Source organism: Vidua macroura, chromosome 3, assembly GCF_024509145.1.
Source record: "Vidua macroura isolate BioBank_ID:100142 chromosome 3, ASM2450914v1, whole genome shotgun sequence".
NCBI lineage: Eukaryota > Metazoa > Chordata > Aves > Passeriformes > Viduidae > Vidua > Vidua macroura.
Genome location: NC_071573.1, coordinates 57,567,974 through 57,579,241, shown reverse-complemented (window position 1 = coordinate 57,579,241; position 11,268 = coordinate 57,567,974). Strand labels below are relative to the sequence as shown.

The following is an 11,268-nucleotide window of genomic DNA, read 5'->3' as shown; positions in this document are numbered from 1 at the left end:
GTTTGCAACGGCATTGAATTGAACTGATCGTTGGCTTCTGCAAGTGTGGGAGCTGTCAAAAATCCACTCTTGACTGTTCTCTGTTTGTCTTCCTTGCTATGGGGGACAGACAGACATATTTCAAGGGGTCTCCTCTTTGCCCAGCTGGGTAAGTATGTCCTGCACACGCCAAAGGTAACCGAGGAGAGCTGGCCGCCACTTACCCAGAATTTCTTTTCCAGAAAGCATTCGCAGTGCCTGGCAGTCACTAGTTTTTCCAAGAAGCAGTGTGGCAAACAGAGCTGCCTTGTCTCCCTTCTGCCAGTGGTTTTGAAACACATCCATGAAAGTAGCTGGTCTGCTGCTCATGGGGTTGGTGTAGCCTGTGTTAAGTTGTGGCAGCCCCAGCTGTAAAGGCCTCTGCATCTGTCACTGCCCTGGCCAAGGGTATGGAAATGAAGGACCCACCTCACCCAAGAGCTGATCAGACAGCTCGGTGTGGTGGTTCCCTGCTGCGCTTCCCATGGTGGAGCTGGACAAGCCTTCTCATGAATTAGCACAGCCTAGCTATAAAGTTTTGGGCATGTCAGAGCAATGCCCCACATACCTATTAAAAAAAAAATAAAATACTGGCCTTTTAAGTTTTTCCGTACCTTCCTGCTGAACACCAGCCCTCACAGTTCACATCCAACCATAATTTTGGAGATTGAAAATTTACGCGCCCAGGCATTTTGGTTACATTGTTGATTAACATTGGTTTCTGCCCACTAATGTTAGGAGGGTTTATTTTGTTAAAGATTTGCTTGTCACTGTGTTGCAGCAAAGTCACCGACAATGCAAAGAATTCCTTGGCCTCTCTGAAGAGAGAAAACCCTCGGCTTGAGCCAACGCTTGCCATTATTCAGGTAAAGTATGTCTGTGCACTCACTGGCTGTGAGAGATCTCCTTTGGTACTGCTACTTGTGTGAAACTTCAGAAGCACACCATGCAGAAAGTAATTTTAATCCTTTTTTTATAAAGAATATTGTCTGCTTTATTATAAAGCAAAGCAATAGGATGAGGTAGTTCCAGCAGATGGCAGATTGCCCTTCTTCATGCCTGAAAATAGTCACAGGAAACTTCAGGCTGGGAAGGCTTTGCAAAGGAAAGGAATAGTTTTATTCCTTCTTCCTTTTGCCAGTGTAGCCTTCCTCATTTTAAGTGTGGATCACTTTTTCTCACAACTTGTCTAAGTTGATTAACTTAATAGTTGAATTAAAGTAGGTTTCTCAAACCTTTATTTAGCTTGAAGCTTTTTTTGCAATCCTGAGCAAAGTGCTTATGTTCCTGAAAATGTGGGCCTCCCTTCACTTCCCACCCCTGAAATAACAATGCCAGGATTAATGAAAGACCCTTTTGCTTCCTGTCAACCATGTTACCTTTGGGTAGCTACAGCTTATCGATGTCTTCCTGGTCTTCTAAGGAGAGGAAAACTACAATAAAAAGTCCCAGTCAGCTCAGAAGAGTGTGTGTGAAATAAGTGTGAAGTGTCAGCATCTTGTAGAATAGCAGCACTTTCTGATGTGAAGGAATCTTGCAGAATTGAGAACCATTGTTTCACTAATGCTGTGAAGAGCTTTTTATTCCACTGATAGTGCCATTTTTGATACGCAGTCAAAATGAGAGATGAGGATTGCTATCCCTGCAGAGCTGAAAGATGTTCATCCTTAGATTTCTTATGGTTTGAAAGCCACAAAACTAGGGATGTTTATCATTCAGAGGGGACCCACTGCCATGCTGGCAAAAAATGTTACTCTCCTGTTTCCTAGGATGGCGATATTGGTTTTGAGTGGGCACACACTGAAACTGACCCAATAGGTTTTGAGTTTAAAACCCAACTGTAAGTATTTTTGAAGTACTGATCGTGAATCTAAGTAATGCAGCAACAGCTTTTTTTCAGAAGGTCTTCTAGTAAGGCTATCTGAACAGGCTCTCTCATCTCTCACCCTCCCTGATAATTGCATTTTCACAAAGCCCTCTAAGGCTAAAGCTGAAGGACTGCTAGGAAAGCAGTGACCTGTTTTTTCTCGCTCCTGTTTTAGTCTCCATCCAGTTGCACCATGATCTGGACTAGGACTGTCATCTTCTCCAGACTGAGTGGTCTAAAGAGGCTGTCTTTCAACCACATTTATCTCCTGGATCTGGTTTTCTGCGTGGCCACATGCATGTTTTATGCTGGCAAAAAGGGATGTCCCTCTTGTCCCTGTTTACCCTACTTGGTCTGCTTCATGAGGTGGCTGTAGGAACATGTGGCCTAGATCCTTCTGGGTAAAATTCACCTAAGCTCTGTTCTCCAGCTTTCCAGTCACTCTAGCTCTGGTCTGGGTGTGAAGACTGAAGCAAAGCCCATTTTAAATGTGTATTTGTTGGTGCAAAGGAAACTTGCTTTGGTCTACAGATGTTCTTGTGATGCATTGCTCTACCAGTAATGTGGGCAGAGCCTTAAGATTTGTGCTGCTCCCCGTGTGCCACATCTGCCAGAGGAGCAGAGGGAGGGCAGGGAAATTACCTCCTTTGCCAGTCACTCGTGAGTAACAGTGGTCAGCATGACAGAGCACCACCTCTTCAGCAGGACTGGGAATGAGGACTTAAAGGCTGAACCTGCAGTGGAATGATTTTAGGACTGTCCTTTTCCTCTTGAGTCAACTGAATCTGAATCGATGCAAAAATTGATACCTGTGTTGTTTAGTATCCATGTTGAACCTGGGTTGAAGCTATGCAACAGCAAAAAATGATTGGTGGGTGCTTCTTAATTTTTTTTTTATGCTGAAAAGTAAGATAAAGGATCAGGATCATGCTTAACAGTGGAGCTGTTGCCCTGGAAAGCTCAGCACCAGTGGCTCCCCTGCACCTCCTGTCGTGCCCTTGCACTCTGCTGAGCTCTGGCCTCACCTGTGCTGCTCAGCAGGGTTTTGATAGGAACTGGTTTAGGGCAGGGACTTTCTGCACTCACACAAGGTAAGTGTTCACCTGCCAGTGCTGCAGCAGCAGGGACATTACAGAGGACAGTGTGGTACCACCAGTTGCTCCATCCCAGTTAAACTTCTTGAGCTGTCAGTGTGGGGGTACAGTCCCACATTTACTGTCACAGGGGAGCAAGCTGCTGAGCTGTCCCTAGACCTATCTCTTCTTCCTTGGCACAGTGTGAGCTCTGCGCAGTGTCCTCAGTGCAGCAACTTCTATGCTGCCACTCACCACCAGCTGCCATGTTTAGCGAGTGGGATGCTGGTAGTGCAGTGCCAGAAATGCTGGCAGAGCAGGGAGGGAGCTGGGGGATAGAGGGCAAGCTCTCCTTCCCTAACAGGAGTTGTGCCTCCCCACGAAGCTTGTGCTTTTTAATGCTCTTTTTTCACTGTCAGCAGTCTTGAACTATTTGGGATTAACAGGGATGGCCTTCTGCTTCTTTCTTAGAATTGTTGGTTGAATACCTTTAGACACAGACATTGCCACTATGTTTCTTGCATAGACATGTGCATTAGTGTACTCATTTTTAAAATGTATTATTTTAAAACTCAGTTGCTGTTTTGTTCCCCAAGGCACATAATGACCAGTTGATTCACGAAGCAAACAAGAACTTTGCCAAAGAGGTAAGCTTTAGCTGATACATATGTTAATAATCATGAGCTACTTGCCTTTGGTAATTTTAAGTCTTTTCTTTTAACAGATCGGTCTACGTGTTATTCACATCTGTCTTCCTGAAGGCAGCACCAAAGATGAGGTAACTGAAGTACCTGAGTCTTCCTTTTCCATTTTTGTCATAAACTTTTTTTTATTATTGACATTCATTATTATTTTGACTGACCTCTATTAACTCAAATTAGGTTTAGGATTGCCTTGGTTTAAATAGCAACTATCATCCCCTTACTGGCAAAAGTGAGAAAAAAGAGAATTAACGGGCATGTCTGTTATTCCCTAGCAAGCTGGGGCAGAATCAATAGAGTAATGTTTTGGTTTTGTGCTTGGTGTTTAACCCCATACCTGCTTAGGTATCCTGTCTCCTGCAGTTGCTCTTGTGACTGTACCTGATTATTGCCCAAATTATTCAGGGAAATAAAAGATTATATGATTATATGGGGAAGGGAGGGGGGAAGGAGAGGGAGGTGTTGAATTTGTCTGTTGATCTTTTAATGTTTCAATTATGTATTAAAAAAACAAAAATCCCCCTCAAATCACTAGAGGCCTGAATTCTTTACCTTGTTGAAGGTGCAGCACTTAATATCAATTATGTTTTAAATATAGAAAGCCACGTGAAAGTTAAACCAGTGAAGGAATGTATAGTAGAAGATGACACTGTTATCAACTGGCCTCCTTGTGCTTGGCAAGTTTGATAATCCTGCAGGCTTGTGAGTTCCGTGTACTGTTTTGTTTTTTGGTACACTTTGTTCTTAAAATGTTACTGCCTTGCAGTGTAATCTGAAGAACTGCTTCCAGATACATTGAAAGGAATTTACTGTGAAGCTTTGTAGATTATGGATAGTCAGCTACCCGTTTAAGAAGTCGGCTTTTGAAATGAAAAACAAATACACTCTGTTGTTGGTAAATGCATTTTATCTGTGGAGTAACACAGCATGAAATAGGTAAAATACAGTGAATATGCAGCAGTAGTTGCAATTAGTTTGAAGTAGTATCTTAGAAGTGGCTTAGCTGTGTATTTAAAGAGAAAATTGGGGTATTTCTGTTATTTAAAGGAAGTTACTTCCAATAAAATTCATCATGGTTTGCTTGCTCTCTTGCTTACTCATTATGACAGGTTTTTTTAATCTACTAAAATCCACATCTCAGCTGTGTTCCCTGGTGTGGGAAGGTGGGAGGGATTTCAATAGTATGCATATTTGGGTTTTGCCATCACTTCCTGTGTACAATAAATGCAAGTTAATACTATACTACTTTACCCTGCATGAGTTATAAGTAATGTAAATGCTGTGATGATGGAAAGCCGAATTAAAATAAGGTGCAATTAAAATGGAAAGCTGAATTCGTTTCCCAGGAGACAGAAATAAAGTTTGAACTTTTAATTGCTCTGTAGGCCCTCAGCATTTTGTAGCATATCAAGGGTTTTTTTAAAGAAAAATGCAGATTTTTTTCATGTCCATAGTGCAATGTATACCAGTCCTGTTGCTGTCAAGTGCTGCAGGACCTTAAGAGATATGCCTGATTTTGCCTCAGGAGTCAGGAAACTAGAGGCATTTCTGTACCAGTGATATGCTTGTTTAGCATGAAAGTAGTACGTTCTCTTGGTTCAGAGTTGCAGCTAATCTAACTCCTGCATAATTCCCCAATCTTAATATTGATTGCATATCAATTGTTTGGGTAATAGAGTTCACAATTACAATGAATAGTTTACAAGAAAAGCGTTTTAAAAAAGCATTGTATTAGTTGAAGGAAAAAAACCTACTTAGAATCCTTTTCTGTTGGATGTTAATCCAATTCTATTATAAAGCTTTGTGATGTTTGCACGCTGATTTTATATATAAGATGGGAAGACATGCTTGCATGACATTTCTCAGCTAAAAAACTTTGACATGTTTGGTTCCATTGTATTCTTTCTGGTCACAGAATAGCATGGATCAGCATTGCACTTTAGAGAGGAAGGAGTCCAGGGTAGGTAGTACAGTGTCCGATGTCAAGATATGACCTATTATAAACCACTTGAACTTGCATCTGGTTCAGTACTTGAACGTCATAAACTTCTCTGTGGTGCCTTTTCAACATAACAGTTCTTCATAAGGCAATTGCCAGCTCATAGGATCAGGGTTTTTGAGAAGGAAAATTGGTAACCACGTATGCTGGTTTAATAAAATGAGTTTTTTCTTGTATAATTGTTCTTTCAAGTGTTACAAGTTTTTGTCCCTATACTGGAACGTGGTCTGGTCCTGTTTTGCACTCCATATTAACTCAGTTCTCCTGCTTCTAAAAGCATCTTCTGAAGCCATTACAGTGACAAACTTTTGCTGAGATTTGGAGTGGTGAAACACAAACTGCTTTTGGCAGCATAATGTTACATAATATGTGTTTACTTTGCAAGATGTTTAGAATAGAGTCAGGGTGGCTTAATTTGTTAAGCCACGGATAATAAACTGAGTAGAGCTTTTTCATTTAGAATTTACAGTAATAAGCAAGGGAAGCCAAGGTGACCATAAAGTAATTGAAAAAAAAAATTACAGATTTTACCTCATACTAATCAGATTCTCCTTTTATCTGTTGTTCTGATCTTTAATGCTTTTTATTAACTTCCTAGATTGTCAGTGAAATCTTGAGACTCAATGAGGATCCTAATGTGCAGGGCCTTGCTCTTGACCTCCCAGAAAGCTTATATAGCAGTAAGGTATTAAATGCTGTGAAACCAGAGAAGGATGTGGATGGGTAAGTGGAACACTGAGAAATAATATCAGCAGGCTGATGGCTCTGTAAAATCAATTTTCTCCTGTGCTTTTCATTAATGGATTCCTTAGTCAATGTGTCTAGCTGTGCTATTGAGCAGTGATAAAAGATGCCTCTGAATCAATGAGAAGTCTTTTGCTGAAGTAGTTTTGGTCATTATCTTTTTTTTTTTTTTTTTTACATAATGTACATTCAAGGCTTAGTCCTTTCAAAGAAATAAAAAATAAAATCTTGGTTTACTGGTGATCCTTAAGGTATTTCAGTACTTCAGTAATACAAGTGGTAGTCACAAAGTACTGAAATTTCACAGGAAGGATTGATAGAAAAATTGCAGAGGTTTTAACTTCCCTACAGCACTCTCTTGTGGTGAGAGAGTAAGCTATAATAGTTTGGACCCATTAGCACAAATTTCCAATTTGTGTTGAGTTGTACTACTCTCTGAAAAGACCACTGGTCTAATTTAGGCTTGTGAGTTATCATTTTGTTGGTCTTGTAGCCTTCCTGCTATTACCATTTTTTTATCCCACTCCCTCTTTTTTTTTATCTAAAAATCCTTCAAAAACCTTTCCATTATATGGAGTACTGGATGTCAGAGAATGGAAAATTTGGAGCATCCTTCTGTATGAGAGAGAATGGAGTGCAGTGTGGGAGCACCTGGGTTGCTCCCTCCTAAGGCAGCTTGGCTCTGGCAGCACTGGTCTGATGTCACTGCAGCCACTGAAGTGTTTGTGCCCAATGTGCTGTGGGTAGCCTGGGGTGACAAGTAAAGAGCTGCCTGTCTTGGCCACAATGCCTATCGTGGGATTGTGTTACTCATTCTAACTCAGATCCCTTTCATGGCCTCTCTTGAGGCTCAGTGTTTGTCTAACTGAGGTGTGGGATGATACAAATTAGCTGCAGTACATGACTGTCAAAGGATTTGGTTTTGTGAGAGATGTTTCTCTTGGGATTTAGCTGTTAGCCATGTTACAAGCATTGCTGGGGATTTATGTTACGCAAACTCTTTTTTTTTTTTTTTTTGGTAAATTGTCATATTTTTCCACTGCAGATTATCCAGTGTAAACCTAGGACGTTTGGTACATGGTGATGTTAGTGACTGTCTAGTTCCTCCTACAGTGTGTGCTGTGATGGAGTTTCTTGAAGATATAGGTGAGCCCTTCTATCACAATCAGTTTTAATCCTGGCTGGGAGCCAAATCAAATATAATGTGACCTTGTTGTGTTTTCTATTTTGTGTTGCTTTCCCACCTAACGTGTATTTGTCTCCTGCTAGTGAGGAGGAGTCCTCCTGCTCAGTGACATCTGAATGCTGTCTTTGTAGAAACAGGTCTCAGGCCAACAGATTTTGGGTATTAGGCAGGGGTTAGCTGCCATCAGCAGGTTTAATTTCACTGAAGACACAGAAGACATGTGAGTCTTCCAAACAGAAAATACAGGCATCACTTGGGGATTTCACTTGGTTGTTCTGATTAGTGTGAGGAGTTGGAGAAACCCAGATTTGCCTGTATATTGCTGCTAAGCAAATCCTTTGGTTTGGATTGTGCTGTGTCAGTGCTGACACTGAAATGGCAGGTTTACTGTGTGTGAAGACACTGTTGGTTTAAGGCAGTGTTTCAGAAGTTGTCTTACAGTGATTCATAATTGTTGAAGCAAGGATTTCTGTAGCAGAACTGTAAACAGGAGGTTAAATGAACTTACTAACAAACATGAATGAAAGGATTTGTTCAAAATACCAGAAAGCCAGAAGAACAGTATTTGCTTACTAGAATTTAGAGAGTCACCAGGAAACTCCTTAAGACTTATGGTTGCTGTCACTGCACAGGCTCCACAAGAGCTGCTTGTGCTGGCACAGCTGCTGTGGTTGTGCAGGCACATGGTTCTGTCCTCCTCTGAGACCCTTGGCAGCCCCTTCCGCAGTGCTGCAGCTGTGGGTGGCCTGGGGGGAGCTCCATGAAGCTGCTGGTGCTCGTGCCCTGCTCTGGGGATGGCTGAGTGACTTCCCTTGTGTCGCACAGGTGGGAAGAAGGTGCTGCTGGTGGGAGTGCGTGGGGCAGAGGGTGCTGCCCTGCAGAGCGTGCTGCAACGCCAGGGAGCCGCCGTCCTCAGCTGCCACTGGAAAGCCCCACAGCTGCAGAGTGAGGTGAGCGCTCTTCTGCCTGCCTGGGCTCATCCTGCATCTCCACTGTCTGCTCATCCCTGTCAGCTGTCCACCTGACAATCCTGCCCTTAGCTGCTGTTCCCAAGAGGGAGACTCCTCGTTGCAGTCACAGGTGGCACTGAGGTTGCTGGTGTGGGTTAGGGTCTTTTCTCCTTCCTGCTTGCTCAGAAATGGTGCAAACACTGGCCTCTACCAGAATATTACATGTAACAGCAGCTGCTCTAACTTCATTATTTTACACCAAGGGCTGTGAGAGAAGGAATCCTACAAACAAATGTTTTAGCTCTCCTTTTTGTTTTCTCTGCAAGAGAAATGCCCTCTTTTTTTTCATGTCCTCTGATACTGTCATCTGCATGAAATTACTTCCACTGGATTTGTGTCCTAAAAGTTTGTAAGTGTTGCTGCTCTTGGATCAAAGAAATCCCCAATCTTTATCACTGAAGAGAATGTAAAAGGATTCAAAGAAATCCTTTGAATGATGATGATGATGCCTTAAACCAAAGGATTTGTATGGTCTCCCTGGCTGCTTTTTGCAGAGCTTTTGCACACAACTTAGAAGTTGGTATGACTTCCTGTGAAACTTAACAGTTTGTTCCTTACTCCCAGATTTCACAGAATACTCCAGCTGGGGTTGCATTGTCGCGGGGCACGTGCAGCAGGGTCCAGGCTCGGTGGTGAGGTGCTGGGGACAGCTCTTGCGTTGGACAGCCCGTGCCACAGGGTGGCAGCCAAGGCAAAACGATGGTGTCCAATCTCCAGGCTTTGGAGGCGCAGACAAGAGGAGGAAACAAATTCGAGCAGCTGTGATAGAAAGTTCTCTGGCAAACCCGTGTTTTCACAGCTGTGGATGTTTTTGTCAGGCTTGTCTCAGCTCTGGGCTTTTAAGTGACTGACAGCACTTAGGAAACATATGGCTCTCTGGGAGATGGAGTGCTGTGAACTTGATCCTTGCCATGTCTCATTCCTCAGCTATTTCTCATTGCTTGGGGTTGTGCTAGAGGACTGCTCTGGGCTGGATGGGGTGGGTGACAGGGTGGCCAGAGGTGTTTCCACTGGTTCACAGCAAAAAAAAACCTGGATTGGGCCCAGAGCTGCTTGTGCAGTGCTGTCAATAGCTGGAGAGAATTCTGTTTCCTTCCATCCAGATGCTTTCCCATAATCATGCTTTGCTTTTTGGCATTCCCCATAGCTTACCTCTTGGAGCAGGCCACTGATGGGAAACAGAATGGGAAGCGTAAGTTTGAGGCTTTGTGCACTTCAGTCTTCCCAGGTTCATTTTAACTTTTGGCAATAAGAGAGTTTGTACTTTGCCTGTGGAACTAATCAGCAGAACCCAGGGGAAACCTACCTTCCTCTTCCTCACCTGTGAGCCTGGAGCAGCATGTCACCAATAATCCCAGAGCTGTGCTGAACCTGTCTGGATGTCACTCTGATAGTTAACTCTAGTTCCTTGATAAAATCTAATGCATGCAGGGAAAACTATCCTGTTTCATATTCCCAGAAGCTGGACAGTCAGAAACTGAGCACAAGTTTCTAACCAAACAACGAAGTACTCTGGCAACCTGTATTTGAACAACAATGTTGTTAGATAACATGATTGTAGAATGTATATTCTTCTGTTTGTTTAAAATGCTGATTATGAAAAACAGCTTTAATGTTCACCAAGTTTGTTCTCTTGATTTTTTTGTTATTTGAATTTCAAGTAAGAAAATGTGATAGTTGACATTTTTCAAAGACTTGAAAAAATCAATTCATGTTTTGTTTTTCCTGTACAATACACTAACTTTTCCTTTCTCTGAATAGGACACCTCTACAGTGGCAGTTTGTGTGCTGTTGTTTGAAAGTATGACCTGTGGTAGCATAATAACTTCACTTAGGAAGTGAGGGATAAACTTACAAAAAGTGTTATTTTTTCACTGAGATACATTTGTTTTGCCATATATAAGAGAAAAGGAAAATCATGTCTTAAGGGTAGGGAATGTTATTTGTTGTAATCCTTTGGCCAGGCCTATTTGCATTGAAGCACTAACCCTGACCTTAACCATGTAATGCCTTTCTTAAGTTGTTAGTACATTACCTTAGACTAAATCTGCTGATTTGCTCTTCTTTTTAAAAAGGACAGCATAACAGCAAGTGTTTCCTTTAGAAATTCTTTTAATTTAAATGAGTTACACAACACTAAGTTTGCAGGTTTTTTTGGATAAGGTTTTGTATTGCTATGGACTTGTTATTGCTTCTTTCACTTGTGCACTTTTGCAAAAATATTTTGAAAATGATCAAGAGGAAGTATGTTTTAATCCACCTTAGGAAAAGTTTAAAAATATAGGGGCAGCTCTTCTAACAAACAGCATAATGCCATCTACCATCTGACTTAGTGTACTCCTTTAGAACAAGTCTGTTCTGTCTTATGGCAGGAAAAAGGAATAAAATAAATAATGGTACATTTTCATTTCATTGCTTTGATCTGAAATAATGGGCACAGTCTCAATGTTCAGAATTGAGCAGATTATTAGTATTTCTTTTTTTCCATTTTGGGTTTGCTTGCCTTCAGTTCTCACAGCAGAGCTGAGCTATGTCCTTCAGAACTGTTGAGCTTCCTGGGTTTTCAAATAATTCACAAATGCAAGAAAGCATTTTAGAAGGTTCTGGTACATCTATGCAAAGTTGTCATGAAGAAACAGTGTTCTTTTTGTGTTGATATGTTCAATGTAA

The 11,268-nt window shown here is 41.8% G+C and overlaps 1 protein-coding gene across 1 annotated transcript in view; it reads left to right on the top strand.

Moving 5' to 3' along the window:
* The first annotated feature begins 749 nt into the window (after positions 1 to 749).
* The window catches only part of MTHFD1L (methylenetetrahydrofolate dehydrogenase (NADP+ dependent) 1 like), a 141,915-nt gene continuing 131,396 nt past the window's right edge, over positions 750 to 11,268 (top strand). The window contains exons 1-6 of the mRNA XM_053974196.1: positions 750 to 884; positions 3,555 to 3,605; positions 3,683 to 3,736; positions 6,257 to 6,381; positions 7,448 to 7,548; positions 8,414 to 8,538. Coding sequence (XP_053830171.1) covers positions 750 to 884; positions 3,555 to 3,605; positions 3,683 to 3,736; positions 6,257 to 6,381; positions 7,448 to 7,548; positions 8,414 to 8,538 — 591 coding nt within the window. The remainder of the gene's footprint in view (positions 885 to 3,554; positions 3,606 to 3,682; positions 3,737 to 6,256; positions 6,382 to 7,447; positions 7,549 to 8,413; positions 8,539 to 11,268) is intronic.